General features: G+C 42.0%; 1 protein-coding gene across 1 annotated transcript in view; it reads right to left on the bottom strand.

The window, feature by feature from the left end:
- The window catches only part of CTNNBIP1 (catenin beta interacting protein 1), a 32,957-nt gene extending 18,142 nt beyond the window's left edge, over nucleotides 1-14,815 (bottom strand). Inside the window, exons 1-3 of the mRNA XM_006016146.2 lie at nucleotides 14,726-14,815; nucleotides 12,148-12,269; nucleotides 11,359-11,449 (exon numbers count right to left, since the gene is read on the bottom strand). Of these exons, the coding sequence (XP_006016208.1) occupies nucleotides 11,359-11,449; nucleotides 12,148-12,243 (187 nt within the window). The 5' untranslated portion in view covers nucleotides 12,244-12,269; nucleotides 14,726-14,815. The remainder of the gene's footprint in view (nucleotides 1-11,358; nucleotides 11,450-12,147; nucleotides 12,270-14,725) is intronic.
- Nucleotides 14,816-15,911: the final 1,096 nt, after the last annotated feature.

Raw genomic sequence — 15,911 nt, forward strand, 5'->3', positions numbered from 1 at the left:
CCAGCCGGCCCCACGTGGGCTGCGAGTGCCTGCAATGGGGCAGGCGAGGGGCCACTTTTCCCCACGCTCAGCACCAGCTTTTTCCCTGCTGGTGAACGGGGGGTCAGGGCTGTGCGCTGCCCCCTGCCTGTACCGCGGTTGGGGGGCACCGGGTGTGAACGGGTGGGGAGCCAGTGGGAGCACAGAGTCCGCACCGGTGTCCTGGGGTCAGTGCCGGTGGGACCCAGAGCAGGGTGGCAGGAGTGCGGGGTCCCAGCTGGCAGGGGCTCTATGGAGCCGGGCCAGCTCCCCCCTCTCCCTGCTGGTGCAGCCCAGCCCGGCTCCATGGACCCCTGCCAGCCTGCACCCTGCTTTGGGCCCCACCAATGCTGGCCCTGGGACATTGGTCCCAAGACATTGGGACGTTGGTCCCAAGATGGTGATCAGGGGGCAGAGCACCTGTCAAGGGGTGGGGCTACCCATGTGGCCCTCAACAGCTTGCCAAAACTGGGTAAGCGGCCCTCCGCTCAAAATAATTGCCCGCCCATGCATTAGTAGGTGCATCACGAGCAGGTCTAGGGAGGTGATACTTCCCCTCTATGCGGCATTGGTCAGGCCGCAGCTGGAGTACTGTGTCCAGTTTTGGGCGCTGCACTTCAAGAGGGATGTGGATAACCTTGAGCAGGTTCAGAGAAGGGCTACTCATATGGCTGAGGGCCTGCAGGTAAGATCCTATGGAGACAGACTGAGGGACCTGAACCTCGTCAGCCTCCGCAAGAGAAGGCTGAGAGGTGATCTTGTGGCTGTCTACGAACTCACCGGGGGAGGGGGTCAGCAGGGAATAGGGGATACTCTGTTTACCAGGGCGCCCCTCGGGGTTACTAGAAATAATGGCCACAAACTAAAGGAGAGTAGATTTAGATTGGATATCAGAAAGAAATTCTTTATGGTGAGGGTTACCAAAATATGGACTGAGCTTCCAAGGGAGGTGGTGCTTTCCCCTACCTTGGAGGTGTTCAAGAAGAGATTAGATGGGCATCTAGCTAGGGTTATTTAACCCCAGAGCTCTTTCCTGCCTAGAGCAGGGGGTCAGACTCGATGATCTACAAGGTCCCTTCTGACCCTAGAAATCTATGAAATCCACTAGCTGTAGTCCAACTAGAGCATACCTTGTAGAAAGGCAACCAATCTAGGTATTGAAGCTTCCAGCAATGGTAAATTCATCGCAACCCTTCATAAACTGGTAAGTTTCCCTCACTATTAATAATTTGTGCCTCTTCTATTTCTGCACTTCTCTAGCTTCAGTTTCTAAGCATTAGATCTCATTATACCTTTGTCTGTTAAAATGAAGAGATGTCTGTTATCAAAAGGTACTCTTGGTACCTCTACTGATCCAATCACACCTTCAACCTCCTCGGAGACTAGCTGAACAGATTTAGGCTCATGAACATTTAGCTACATGACATTCTTTTCCATTCTGTAATCATTCTTGTTGCTCTTCTCTGAGGGCTCTCCAATTCTGCAACATCTTTCTTGCAGTGGGGACACCAGAACAAGACAGAGCGTTCTAGTAATGGCTGCATTAGTACCAGATACTAGAGCTGCTCAGGAGGTGTAATATATCTTTTAAATCCTCAATTGGAAGAAAATCTTCCCATCTGGTATACAAAAAAGGCTATATGTTCTGCCTTACTGTTTCCCCAACACACAGAAAAAGTTGGTTTTGTCAAACCCATGTTTTCCTGCAGAGAACTGCTTCACTGAAAAAGTTCTGACCAGCTGTAGCAAGAAGCTAATATCACCTCTTTTCTCCTACTTTTATATCCAGGGATCACATTAGTTCTTCTGGCCCCAGCACATCACACTGGGAGTTTGTGTTCTGCTGAAAACAGAACACAACCATGACCTCCAAGGCTTTTTCAAAGTCACTGCTTTGCAGGGAAGCATTCCCTATCTTCTAAATATGGCCAACATTTTTTGTCCATAGCTGCATGACCCCATGTCTCACCACCTTACTTGTTAGCTTGCCTCCAGTTTATTAAAGTGATCGAGACTATTCCTTATCAGTGACCTACCGTCTTTAATGTCATGATATTCTGAACCTGCTGTCTGCAAACTAAGTACAGTAGTAATGTCCCTTCCTTCCAAGTCATTGATGGAAATATAAAAGCATAGCAAGCAGAGCCAGGGGCTGGAGGGCCCTTCTAGAAACACGCCCACTTGATGAAGATTCCTGACTCTACTGGGACCTACAAATTAGGTTTTGATCCCTTTAATCCAGTTGTTAATCCATTTAGTGCATGCCATATTGATTTTGTCTCTTGCTAGTTTCTTATTTCAAATGTCTTGCAGTACCAAATTAAATGCCTTACAGAAATGTTAGTTTACTTCATGAATCTTTATCAACCAGATTTCTAATCTTAATAGTGGGCCATCCTATTTTTCATATATCTTAATATGTTTCTGTATTATTTTTATTCTCATCAATCAATCCATTATTTTGCATGGGATTGTTCTGTATACCCTTAAAAATACTGGCATATTAGCTTTCTTTGCATCACTTTTAACTTCTGCAATGTTCCAAAATTTACTGAAAGCCAATTTTAATATGTGCTGCCAAAGTGAGCACAATGGTTGAAAGAGGCCAAACACAATTTTAAAAAAATTTGTTTTGATGCAACTTATCCAATACCTGCTTTCTTCAAATTCTCAGACCCAAATTACTCAGCACAGCCAGTTAAAGAAAAATCTAGTTGTACTAGCAGCTGCTTAACAACCTCCTTAATTATTACAGGAATGGAAAGTACTTTATCTTATATAACACTACTACATCATCACTATCATCAAACTTCCTTTGAACACAGAAGAGAACCTGTTAACTAGGTAACTTTTCTAACTTTGACAATTATCTAATTTCCACCTAGTAATGGACCAATCCGATTGTTAGAATACTTTTTGTTCCCAACATATTTAAAAAAAAACTCCTTACTGTCCTTAACTCTGTTGCCCAAAGAGTGCCTCCTTAGTAGGAGTTCATTACTAACACCTTTCATTTTTACCATCTGCCATCATCATTTTTTCCATTGATTTAAATACGTTCTTTATAAGTGCTGTTACTTCTCAAAACCAATCTAGTCTTATTAACATTATAGCTTTCTCTTTCCATTGTGGTGTTCTGGATATGTAGTCAAGTGTTACTTCAGTTGCCAATTGTATCATTCACACTTTCCTACTGAAATTTTCTCCCTCTCTGCTGGCGCAATTGTTTTCAATTTTGTAAAATGGGATTTTTATAGCTCCAGTTCATGTATTTCTGGTTTGGACTTCAATTTTTTTTGCACATAATAAATATAATAATAATGTGATCATCTGCAGCAGACACCAGCTAATAACCCCTATTGTGCTTTATCCATTAGAATGCGTCTGAATTGTGACTGAGAAGGAGTATTAATATCCCCATCACAAATGGCTTCCCCCACAGGGTTATAGTAATACAAACTAAATAACATTCATTTGAGCATGAATTCAACCAAGTCTCCTAAAATTGGTACACTGACAATTAAACAATTTTCTCTTTTGCTGGTGCCCCAAGAAATTTTGTTCTTGACATGTCATTCAGTTCCCTCTTGAAGTATTAAATCAAACAGTCTCCCTAGCACAAACAATGCATCATACCAATTGATCTCTGCTCACTGATTTCAAAAGCTTATCCAATCTTCCCAGGAGGCAGCACACCATTCTGCTCTGTACAGAAAGTTCTTTCCATTCTTCTTAGCATAAAATTTACTGTCCTCCTTGGATAATGAAAGAGCTGCTTTTAAACTTGGTAGTCCAGGGGACTGGGCTAAGTAGACATCTATCTATAGGTCCTGTGAGAACCCACTCTTTAAAGAGTTTTGCCATATAACAGTTATCCTCATTATGCTACAGTCCTGGATCCTTGTACTTCAACTCGGAGGACAGCAGAACGGAAAAGTTAATTCCACAGAATAACCTGAGCTGCACAACAGGGTCCCTTACAACAGACAGACCTTGTAAGAACATTTACTAAGGTTGGGTAGCACTTTCAATTATAACACCTTGTTCTTAATTATTTTTCCCAACTTTAATTGTTTGGGGGAGAAGTCTTCATTACTGCGCATTTACCTCAAGCGAAACAATTCTGAAAAAATTTCATGCAAAAACAATTCAGGCACTCAAGACAAAAGCTAAGAAAAAAAAGCTGGACGCTGCACTGTGCTGAACGCTAGGGTGGGGAGCAAGGGGAGAGTCTCATCTGCCATGACACAAGTTCCCTGCAGACTGGCTGCAGCAGCCCCTGCACTGCGGGCCCCCCAAGGGCTGCCATTCTGGTCCCTAGAAATTGGCACCCGTGGCTGGTACCCCACTCTTCCACCCATAGTTATGCTCCTGCTGATGTTATGCAACCTTGGTCAACAAGTGTGTCCTCTGTTACTTATTTTTCTGTTTTCAAAACAGTAATATTTACCTATTTAGGATCTTGAAAATAAAACTAACAAATACACACCAATGCTATAATGACACAGTACATCATTAGACATGCAGTGCTTTGAGCAAAAGGCAGCAAACAAAAACAAATTTCATAGTCTATGAAAACTATACAGAAAAAATAGTTTTTCTAAGAAGTTTCCTAAAAAGTATATCTAAGGCTGGGATACAAGGACTACATTATAAACCCTCATCATATCTCAGTATAACTTTCATTTCATCTTGAAATAATCAGTTACGTATCTGCTTCCTATTCACTTCTGAGAAATGGGAAATCTTATTCCTTTACCCAGAGCTGGCCTTAGGGAAAATGGTGCCCTGGGCAAACTTTTTTTTTGCACTGGCACTCCCCCCTCCTCACCCCCCAAAGTCAGCAGTGCTGTTGTAGACAGAGGCAGGTGGGCAGGGGCATGGGGCACAGTCCAGCAGGGAGGCAGAGTGGCATGGTGCACCAGGCAGGTGGGCAGGTATCACTGCTGCCATGTGGAAGCAAAGCGGGCAGACGGGAGCAGGCACCACCCTGCCTGCACATGCCCGCTCTGCACCTCCTGAGCAGTGACTGGAGGCAGTGGGCAGGCTGGGCTGGGCATGGCTTCTCCTGCTGGGGGGGGAAAGAATTGGCCAGGGCTGGGTAAGGGGAGAACAACACTGCTGTGAACATGGGCTGCTCACACATGTGATTGTGTCTGGCACCACCCTGACCACATCACCTACCCCTAAGTCCAGCTCTGTCCTTACCCCTTTGGCAGGAAGATATGCAGGTAATATTTGCACTATACTTGCATCTATCTTTAAGTTAAATAGGTAAAAAGGAGGAGGAACTAGGAGTTTGTTGCAAACCTCTAAAAAATTACTTGGTTCTCACAAAGTCAAGATTTAGACAACCTACAGCAAAATGCAGTTGCAATTCGTTCTGAAAGGTATCATGTTAGCCTGCCTCTGCTTCCATTGCACCATTTCAATGGTGAGGGTCTCGGTGGCTTTACAACATACTTTCTTCCACTGGAGAGAAATGGTGCCACAAATTCAAAGCCTCCTGCTGGCGAGCCTGTGTGCAGATGTCATGAGACAAATAAGACTGAAAAATGCCTTTCTTCTGTCCCACTGCTAGAAAGGAAGAGTATACCCAATGAGCTGCTTCATTTTTGCAGGTGGGCCAAAAAAATTCACATACCCCTCTTTGAACAAATCCTTTCATGTTTGTGCTGAAAGCAACTTGCAGCCAAGGCTAAAAAATATATGACAGAGACGATCCCATGAGAGAAAAGCAAGGGAGGAGAACAAAAGAAATTCCTTTAAGCAGTTTTAAAGAATAAATTAAAAATTTTAAGTACCTCAGTGTGTGTACTTAGAACGGGGTTTTACAGCAAGAGATGCTGCCATCTAGCGGAGAGGGACCCTCCCTTAACATGTCAAATTTCAAGGTAGCCCTTGCCATCGTTGAGTATCTCAGTTACATCAGAACAGTGGTTTTCAACCTGTTTTCAACCCCTGGGGGTCCACAGACTGTCTAAGGGGTTTGTGCAATATGACTATCATCAGTCAAATGTCCATGAACACCCACATTTACAATTCAAAGGGGTCAGCACCTCCATCTGAAATTTCCAAAGCGGTCCGCACCTCCATTTGGAAATGTTTAGGGGTCCACAAATGAAAAAGGCTGAAAACTACTGCTTTCGAAGGCTCCCTAATTGACTCGTCTTTTTCCTACCGTTACTACACCTAACTTGACAGCGTCTGATGTAACCTTTGGCTGTTCCATCACAGCAACGTGCGCCCCGAAAATGATGTCACAGGGGAAAACAAACAAAACAAGCAACACTACAGCAACATACTTAGATGGAAAGTAGTTTATCTGGAAAGATTAATGCAGGAATGGTGAAAATTGAAAAAAAAAAGTGTTACTATCTCCATGCATTTATGACAGAATAAAGCCTCCTATTTCCTCCCCTTAAAACAACTGAGATTTGGTCAGGATACCTGTCGTATTGAACTCCTGTTCTCCATAGAGCACCCTTTTACTTAACCCAAGGGGTGTCCAATTTGAATATCAAGAGAACCCTCTTGTTTCTTTCTGGCTAGATGGCAATTTTTTTTCCCTTCACTCTGAGGAGGAGGATTTTCTGTGTGTGATGTTGCCAGTCTTACTACAAAATGAAATGGGAGACATGGATCAGTCAGGAGGATCTGATCTCTCAAGACAGACAGGAGTGATATCATTAGATGTGAAAGAATGTACCACCAGAGACAAATTCACTGTCAGGAAAGAAGTATTAGGGCCATATGCAGAATCTCTCGAGAGTCTTTCAGATCTATAAAGGAAGTTAGCAGCGGGGGGGGTGGAAATCAGTAGGTGTCTTTTCAAATACAGAACAAAAATATCCTCTTCTTTGAAAGATGTATGAAGTATAGTTCCTGTATCTTACGTACACTGAGCCCATAAATGTTGAACCATACAGTAATTGTTGGCCTATCTATCTTTTATTTCAAGGTTGTAGTCTCCCTTAGACATTTTAATTGAAAATTTTTTGGCCTCTATTTTGAGATTCTGTTAACTAATCGTGATAAAAACAACTGGAAATTTCAATCTTCTCAATGTTTAAATTTCCCAGTTTTATAGCTTGTCTGAAGTCCATGGTTTTTCGATCTTCCAGCAGAATTAAGACCAATCAGAGTATCTTCTGACTGGTCTTAGACCCTCCATGGTCAGGTCACTCAGCATACTTCTACATAGGGACTGTGCAGAGGCATAATTGGTTAGGGAGATAAAGCAGAAAAGTCTCACTTGTATAAGGCTAGATCTCTTCAGTCATATTCAGTTAAGAAATATTACATCAGCTTCCTAAAGTTTTTGAAAAAATGCATTTTTGCTTGACAGGCAGAAAAGTTTAGTTGCTCTTGGCCGAGCTGCACAAATATTTCCTATGATTATTTGCATCGATCTCCCAGGAGAGCAAAAAATGATCATGAAAATTTAAACTAAAAGGTAAGCCTGTGCATGCTGCAAGTAGAATGGTTTTCTAAATGACTTGCACTTTTTTTAAAACCTATGTCCAACTTAGTTCTCAGCTCTTTAAACAGTTTCCTCATTAAATCCAAAACTCATGAATCTGAGAGGGTACAATGCACATCAGAAGGGAAAAAAGGAAGCTGGATAAAGGACAAATTTAGAAATTAGGATTAGACAATTAAACCTGTACCAGAGAATTGTTTACCATGAAGATGTAAGAAATGACTAAGCCCCGCTTCATTTTTATCATGAGTAACCAAAAAATAAAACAAATCTGATGATCCAAAGTAGATCACACAATATATTACCTAATAAAAACAGCGTAAGAAATAGTTTATAGCAGGGGCAGGCAATTCCTGGCACAGGTACCAGAGCATGACGTGTGAAAGCGTTTTGCTTGGCACACGTGCCTCGGAGCAGATGGCAGGGAAGGGGATGGGACTGCACTGCCACATCAACCATCAGGCCCCTCCCGGCTCCTCCGCCATCCGCCCATGGCACACCAACATCTTACAAGTTGAGGTTGTGGGTGTTTTTGGCACTTCGCCCAAAAACGCTGCTGACCCTTGGTTCACAGGGTACCAAAACAAACCTGGAAACTTTGTGGCAAGGCATCCCTCTCCAACAATGTCACATCTTAAAAGTTCTTGCTGGATGCATGGTGGCAGTGTAGCATAAGCTAGAAACTTTCATTGAATCATCATGCACTACGGGCATTAAACAACTCCAACCATCAAGTTATTTCATGGACCGTCACACCAATTTGGGCCCTATTTATGCTCTAGTAAGGTCTTGCTACACAATGTAGAGAAATATAATATGAAACCTCAGATGAGCATAAATCCCTCATGTTGCTCTGTTCTAACTTCAGCCTGGCTCTCCTAGTGCTGAACTACTGTCAGTATAAGAGTCCATTAGGCTGACATGCCATTCCTTTTACACATGTGGGTTAAATAAGATAAGTGGGGGTGGGGGGAATGTGATGCCAGTTTATTCTGTGTTAGTTCTTGCTTCAGAGCAATCAAACAGCTGCCTGCAGGTGTATTAATTAAAACATCACAAGCAGTAGGAATCCACTGCACGATTAGGAATTTATCTTCACCTTTCCCTCTTATTTTCTGTTACAACATGCCCAAACAGAGAGAATACAGAGAAAACACATGCCTTGCAGCTCATGCTCTTTTCCAAATACAAGGTTATATATATTCAGTTAGTTAACAAGTCAAAATATTAAAATTATTCATCTTACCATTGCACCTGTTGAAGCATTGTTCATACAAAAATAATGAAAAATTAACAGGTATTACCAAAATAGAGGCCTTAGCCTCATTGTATAAAGCCCTACACAGATCTAACTGGAAAAGGTAGCCATCTCAGACAACTCGCTTACGATGATACAGCTTAGGTTACCAACACTGAAAGGGCAATTTACTTTTCACCACTGTTTGATTCCAGTCGGCCAGGTTCCCCCTAGCCCTCTCAAGCAAAGGTAGCTTCATGAGGTATTCCCATTCATAGCGAGTTGTTTTTTTGGTGACTAGCTATAAGGCTATTATGGGCCTTAACTGCTTAACACTTTACCTTAATGGATTAATATTTCTTGCAAAACCATTACCACCTGAGAAATCTGTCCAGTGACCTTGAGAAAAATAAAATGGTCAATGAGAGAAGGCAACTCATTACGTGCTTGCACATCTTTAAGAACAGCAATGAACAGAGGAGTAGAGCTACCTTCCGCTAGGAAACTTACCCCTTCTCCCTTTCCAGAAAGGCACATTACACTTTGTGCACTCTGACACCTACAACCTAGAACATGAGCATATGAGAGGATTACCGCAAGGTACAGATCCAGGACTTTCCAGTGCAGTCACTCAATTGTAACTGCCCAATGCACTCAACCAAATGGTAAATCCCTAGTAGCTACGTTCTTTCACCGAAGGGAAAGCTATGCTGCATTTACTAGTGGTGAGAATGTGCACGTGGACCAGCTGCTGCAGAACGGCTGAGACAAGCTAACTAGCAAGTGTGTTTAGTCTCACAGTGACTTGTCCACGTGTCCATATCAATAACCAAAGATTTTTCTAGTGATAAAGACAGTGACGAAAACTAGCTCATCATCTGCTCAAGCAGATGAGCTACACCACAGGAGATAAATGAAGTTTGAGTGGTAAACACTATTTACATGCCTGAACTTCAACTGTCATAAAGGGTTCGAAGGGACCGCAGGAGTGACCTTATACAACAAACAATCAGGCCATACTCAGTTACAGTAAGGTACTGGGAAGTTATATGCATGAAGACAGTTGATAGAATTTGGCCTTCAATATTTCAAGTAGTGATGATGATGAGCAATGCTGTTTGACAAAGCACATGCTATCCTAATGGATTCTAGGTACTTCTATAATCTACTTCACCATCTCTGAAATGCAACCACAGTAAAGCTCATCCACAGTTTAGTCGAAGACATGAACTGTGTACGTCTCCTCTTCACAAGAAGGAACTAGGTGAAATGTTATTCACTAAATATTGGAACATAAAATTATTTTACACTCAGCATCTTGCCCAATTGGCAGAAGGCAAGCAAACCCATCCTGAAAAGAAGACCAAGACCAACTTCATAACAAGCAAGCAGAATGTAGAGGGTCTCTCCATCCTACCAAATATCACTGTTTTCTCTTTTGAGCCTAAAAGACATGCCAAAGGATTATACAATTCCAGTTTTTTATGGATAAGGCACTGCCAAAGTTCAGATCAATTTGAAGAAAGGACAGTATCTTGAGTCCAAGCTGAATGACTTTCTCCAGCCACTGAGAGAAAGACCTGCAAAATTACCTTCTTTTTCTTCTGGCCACATCTTTGCACTTGTTAAATACCTACAGGCTGGGGAACTCCCTTCTCGTCAGTGCAGAAGCAGAAAAGGATCTTGGAGTCATTACTGATGCCAAAATGAACATGGGCTGACAGTGTGGGGATGTGGTCAGGAAGGCCACTGATGCATCTCAAGCAGGTCCAAGGAGGTGATCCTCCCCCTCTATGCGACACTGGTCAGGACGCAGCTGGAGTACTGCGTCCAGTTCTGGCAACCGCACTTCAGGAGGGATGTGGACAACACGGAGAATGTTCAGAGGAGGGCCACCCGCATGATCAGGGGGAAGGCCCTACGAGGAGAGGCTATGGGACCTGAACCTGTTCAGCCTCCACAAGAGAAGGCTGAGGGGGGGACCTATTGGCCATTTACAAACTGGTTGGGGGGACCAGCAGGCATTGGGGGAGTCCATGTTCCCCCGAACGCTACCAGGAGTGACAAGAAATAAAGGTCACAAGCTGGCAGAGGGTAGATTTAGGCTAGATATCAGGAGGTGCTACTTCATAGTCAGGGCGGCTAGGATCTGGAACCAACATCCAAGAGAAGTGGTGCTGGCTCCTACCCTGGGAGTCTTTAAGAGGAGGCTGGATGAACACCTTGCCGGGGTCGTTTGACCCCAGTACTCCTTCCTGACAAGGCAGGGGGTCGGACTTGATGATCTGCTCAGGTCCCTTCCGACCCTACCATCTATGAAAAATGTTTTTTTTGGTAAAGATACACATGCGACAGAAGTGCCTTACAGACAGACAGAGTCAAATTAAAAATGTGATAATTTAAAAAGTAAATTAAAACTAGTTCTGACAGTACATCTTTGCCAAATCGCTTTGCCAGTATCTGCAGATTTTAGTCATTTTCCTTTTAAAAAGATGTTTTCCTTACCCATGTTGCGGGTGGAAAGACTCCTGCAGATTGGAAAAACCGATTATACAGAAACAAATGTATAAGCCAGAAGTACTAGGCAGTCACTCCCTTCTCACCCTGCCATGGTACTTACCCTGATCAATAGAGTGTTGAGGAAGTTGGCTAAGTTGGCTATTCACTACACCTGCATACGTCCGTAAGAACTCCTCTTCACTGGCAGTCAACTGGAAATGTGAACAAATGAATCAGTGTGAAGAGACCTTCGCCTACCAAGAAATATCACTATCACCTACCCATCTACCCAGGTACAATTAACTCACTTTAAGTGTTTAGCTCCAGCTGCCCCAACTCTTCTTTTGCTACCATCCACTTACAAATGTGAAGGCTTCTCATTTCATGAACAGGGAATACTTATCCCTCCAAACCACAGTCATTTTAAAAGTGTGCTATCATAAGGTTGGATAGAATGACTTCCCCTTTCCTCTGTGTCCATATCAAACCCTTAAAATTCATGCAAACCTAAATGAGGTTAAGCGTAAGACATAGCCAGGAATGTTTTTTGGCCTTCTAATAGACTCCATGGTTGCTGACAACATGCAAGGAAGAGAGGCTGGTTTGACTCTCAGAGCCCAAGGCAAATTTTCCGGACTGCCATTAAAATAGTATTTTGACTTCTAACTTTCTCCACCAGACCACACAACCCCTCCCCTATAGCCTTAGAGACAACCAGTATGAGCATCCCAGTTTTTTCAGATTCCATGACAAGATGGTAGAAGGCCCAGGTCAAAGAATCAGAAAAAAGCAGGGCTGGAAGGGACCTCAGGAAATCATCTAGTCTAACCCCCTGCTCAAGGCAAGATCCTCATCTAAACCATCCCAGACAAGATGTGATATCTGGTCTCAAGAAATTCACGATACTTACATTTGATCCCATCTTCCTAAGCATGAGTAGGACTCTCACTTTCTGTTGAATGTACATCTCCTCCGGACTCTTCCCGGGGACACCCTCACGGTTCATTACCCTCCTGCCAGCTCCCGAGACTCCTGAAGATAGAACAGGACCAGAATCAAATGATGTGATTATTTAGAAGAGCTTAGATTAGGTATGCATAATCTGAAAAGTCTATTTCCATAGCAACCTATTTTCCACCAGAAGGACAGAATGCTTCCCGATTTGGATGGCTCAGGATACTTAGGGTCTTCCTGTTGGCAGGCAGAAAGGAGTCTTTGCAGTACTTCACTTTGTGAAAACCAAACCAAAAACAATGCATTTGGAAACTAAACCCATCATCAGCCTGGCAGTTTGAGCTGGTTGGACTTACTCCATTCAAGCTGGTTAAGGAAGGGCATAGAGCAGCCATGTGTCCTTCACAACAGATGTGGGATTAAATTATATGGACAAAGATCATGAGCGAGAAAGGCTTATACTGACTACAAAAAAACAAGGCTCAATTCTGCATGATTCTAAGTATCTTTCATCTCTTATTCTCTTTAAAAGAGAAGCAAGAATGCCCAGCAGCCCACAGGATCTGTTTCAAACAGAAGAGCAGACTCTTGGTCACATCACTTTTAGTTCAGCTAATCTCTCTTATGACATGAAGTTCATGAGAAGAGGAAAGAATTCCAAGAAGGAAGTGAAAGGATTATCTCAACAGTAACCGATTTAATTCCACCAGCCCATGGATTTTTTTTCTTTTGTAATAATCACATCAAAGGTGGAGAACAGATGGAGCATGTATATTAGCTAACTTTACTTAGCCCTATGGTCCAGCACAGTTCTAATGAAATGTGGTTCCCCAAATTTTGTCCCTTTATTCGTGTTCTAACTTGGCAATTTATAAAAAGGAATGGAGTATCTTTTTCAAACTGACATGTTACATTTTTTGTAGGACAGGGAATTGTATATTTCAGCATCTTCTTCCTTATGACTTGATTAAGTTTTCTACCAGGAGTAAAGTATATTAGAAATGAAGACGTGGGAAGGGGGGGGATGTCTCCAAACGCTACCTCCCACCGTTACACCAACTTTGTTGCAGAAATGTATGGTCATGGCTTAAATACCATAAATCTGACCCTTACCAAGCAACAGGATAATTTTTCAACTACAGTCCTCCATTATTAATAAACACATTCTGCACACTAGTTTATTCAGAGTCAGTGAAAGTAAGTTCTTAACGTTAAATTCAGAAAGTAAAGATGGTTCCTACAATATGCTCATCAAATCTATTTTGGGTGTCAGGTGTTCCCTTATAATTGCAAACCATGAATGGTCAAATAAGATATTTCAGTGGAGAGAAAAAAAAAAATCTTCCAACAATAAAGAATAGTTGACTTCCCCACAAAAGTTACCAGACATGTGGATGGTTTAAAATTGGAGATGTTACATGAATTATCTACCAGGAGGTGGCACTATATGAAAATATCCAGAGAGAAATACCACTTCTGCCCCACTCTAACCAAGAGAAATCCTACACATTTACAAGTTATCTAACTGTGGAAGGGAGGCAACCCATCTTCACTTTCTCTGTAAATCGGAGAAAAGCCAGAAAACAGACAAGAACAGAAACTGGAATAGACGGAGAGAAAGACAACAGTGAAGAGGAGGAAGGTTAACAGAAAAAGAGAAACAAACACAAACATTAAGCACTAAAACTAGAAAATGGTAAGGACAACAAATTCAATTGCTTGATCTTTCAGTGGAGTGACTAAGTTGGTTTGACATCAAGGATGGAAAAAGTCAAAGGAGAACACTTCCTCACACCCGGAGATTAGGTTTCCCTTTGAAAAAGAAGTGATGGTGTGGCAACAAGGAACAATAAAACACCCCAACTTTTTTAAAGACTCAGTATTAAAGGGCACGCCATCTATCAGTGAAAACTGCAAGATTTATTCTTCACCTGAGAAGCCAACTAACCCCTTCCTGTAGAGTATGTTACTCAGCCCTCCCTAAAAAGTTGGACAAACACAAAAGTTAAAGAGCAATACAAATAATTAAAGGGAAATAAAAGCCACCAGCAAAACCTGGCTCAGCAATTCGTAAGAAGGGGAAGGAATGCCAGAACCTAGCAACCATATTCCCAAAGGGAAGACTGAAACTGATTAAAACAAGAAGGTATATTGGAGATGGGTGAAATTAAGAAAAAAAAAAAAGAAAAAAAAAATCAAGAAAGCAATCCCTTAACAGTGTGATCAATTGGGTCATGGTGAGACTAAGAGGGAGAAGAGAGAGAGAGATAACCATTCACATCCCTAGGCCATACCTTATGTTAAAGTACTCCATACTGTATAACATTACCAAGAAGAATCATTCATACAAACACTCGCAACTATCTTCTTTGCTTTATATATGGCAAGAAAGTTAGTGGCAATGCTAGTAGTTAACCTACATGCTTTCCAGAGAGATCTTAGCCCTAAAGAAATTAGATGGAATAAATGCAAGTGATATTTTGGAATTTGTGGGAAAAAATGTATACTTTCAAGAGAGCTTCTTCTCTACTTACCTGCTTCTAAAAACCACACAAGATCAGATAATCCAGGTACTCAGTCCTGATTAATAATCACAGGCTGGAAACAAATGCAGAGAAACTGCCCTGTGTGGGAAGTACAGGCAAAATATTAGAAAACAAATACAAACTGAAAAATAAAAGACTACATATATTTATTCTTTAAAATCAAAATCTGCTTTACAGTACTGTTTTCAGCTAGTTTGGTACATGTGAAAACTTTATACAGTACTCGTTGTGTACTCCAACAAGTGAATTTTTATGAAAAAGAATGAATCACTTATTCATCCACAAACTTAGAAAACCCACCTATCAACGTCCAAGCATTGGAGCTTGGAGTGCACTCAAACCCTGCATTCTTTGGTGGGGGTGAGGACGACCAACATAAAACCCGTCTCTTTGAGCAAACCAATTTAAGTAGCAGCAAAGTAGCCTGGTATATTTTTTCCTCCAGGTCAGTTCACCTTTTGAAGAATTCAAAAAAAAGGAGGACGGGGTAGAAAACATGGTACTTGCAGGCCAAAATTATGTTTTTCAGTCATGCATATTGCATCTCAATACAGTAATTATGAGCATGTCACTCGAATGATTAGCCAAAAGAGTTTTCTCCACCTTTTGTATGGTGTGGGGCATTTTACACAGACTTTGAACACTGGATAGTTACATTATGTCTACATTATTGAAAAAACCAAGACATGGGGTCTTGTAACCTATTTTACAATCGCCATTGGGGAAACAGAGGTTGAATAAAGAATTGAACTCTCCTACCACCTCTGATCAAAAAAGTTCAAACGAAGGAAATGAAGGGTCAACAAACCTTTTACCATGATGCATACAAATGGCATGATCAGCAGCAGCTTTGGACAGCCCCAAAAATCAGAACTTAAACCATTACCATAGAAACTGCCACATTCAGATGTAAAACCTTTGATTAGAAATGATTTGCACACATCTGAACCATACAATGAAACAAACCCTTGGTACAGAGGCCAAGCAAGCACCTTGTTTAAGTTTAGAGATATGCACTTGTCCTTTTCAATCAGAAGGTGAAGACAGAAGTGAAGTAACTCCCAGTTTCTCTTTTCCTCTCGTACTCAGCACTTCTGCACCATTGTATGAACCTACTGATGACAGGAGAAGCCCCAAACTGGAGTAGCCAAGACCTCCAGAACTATTCCCTACA

The sequence above is a fragment of the Alligator sinensis genome, unplaced genomic scaffold (assembly GCF_000455745.1).
Source record: "Alligator sinensis unplaced genomic scaffold, ASM45574v1 scaffold366_1, whole genome shotgun sequence".
Lineage (NCBI taxonomy): Eukaryota > Metazoa > Chordata > Crocodylia > Alligatoridae > Alligator > Alligator sinensis.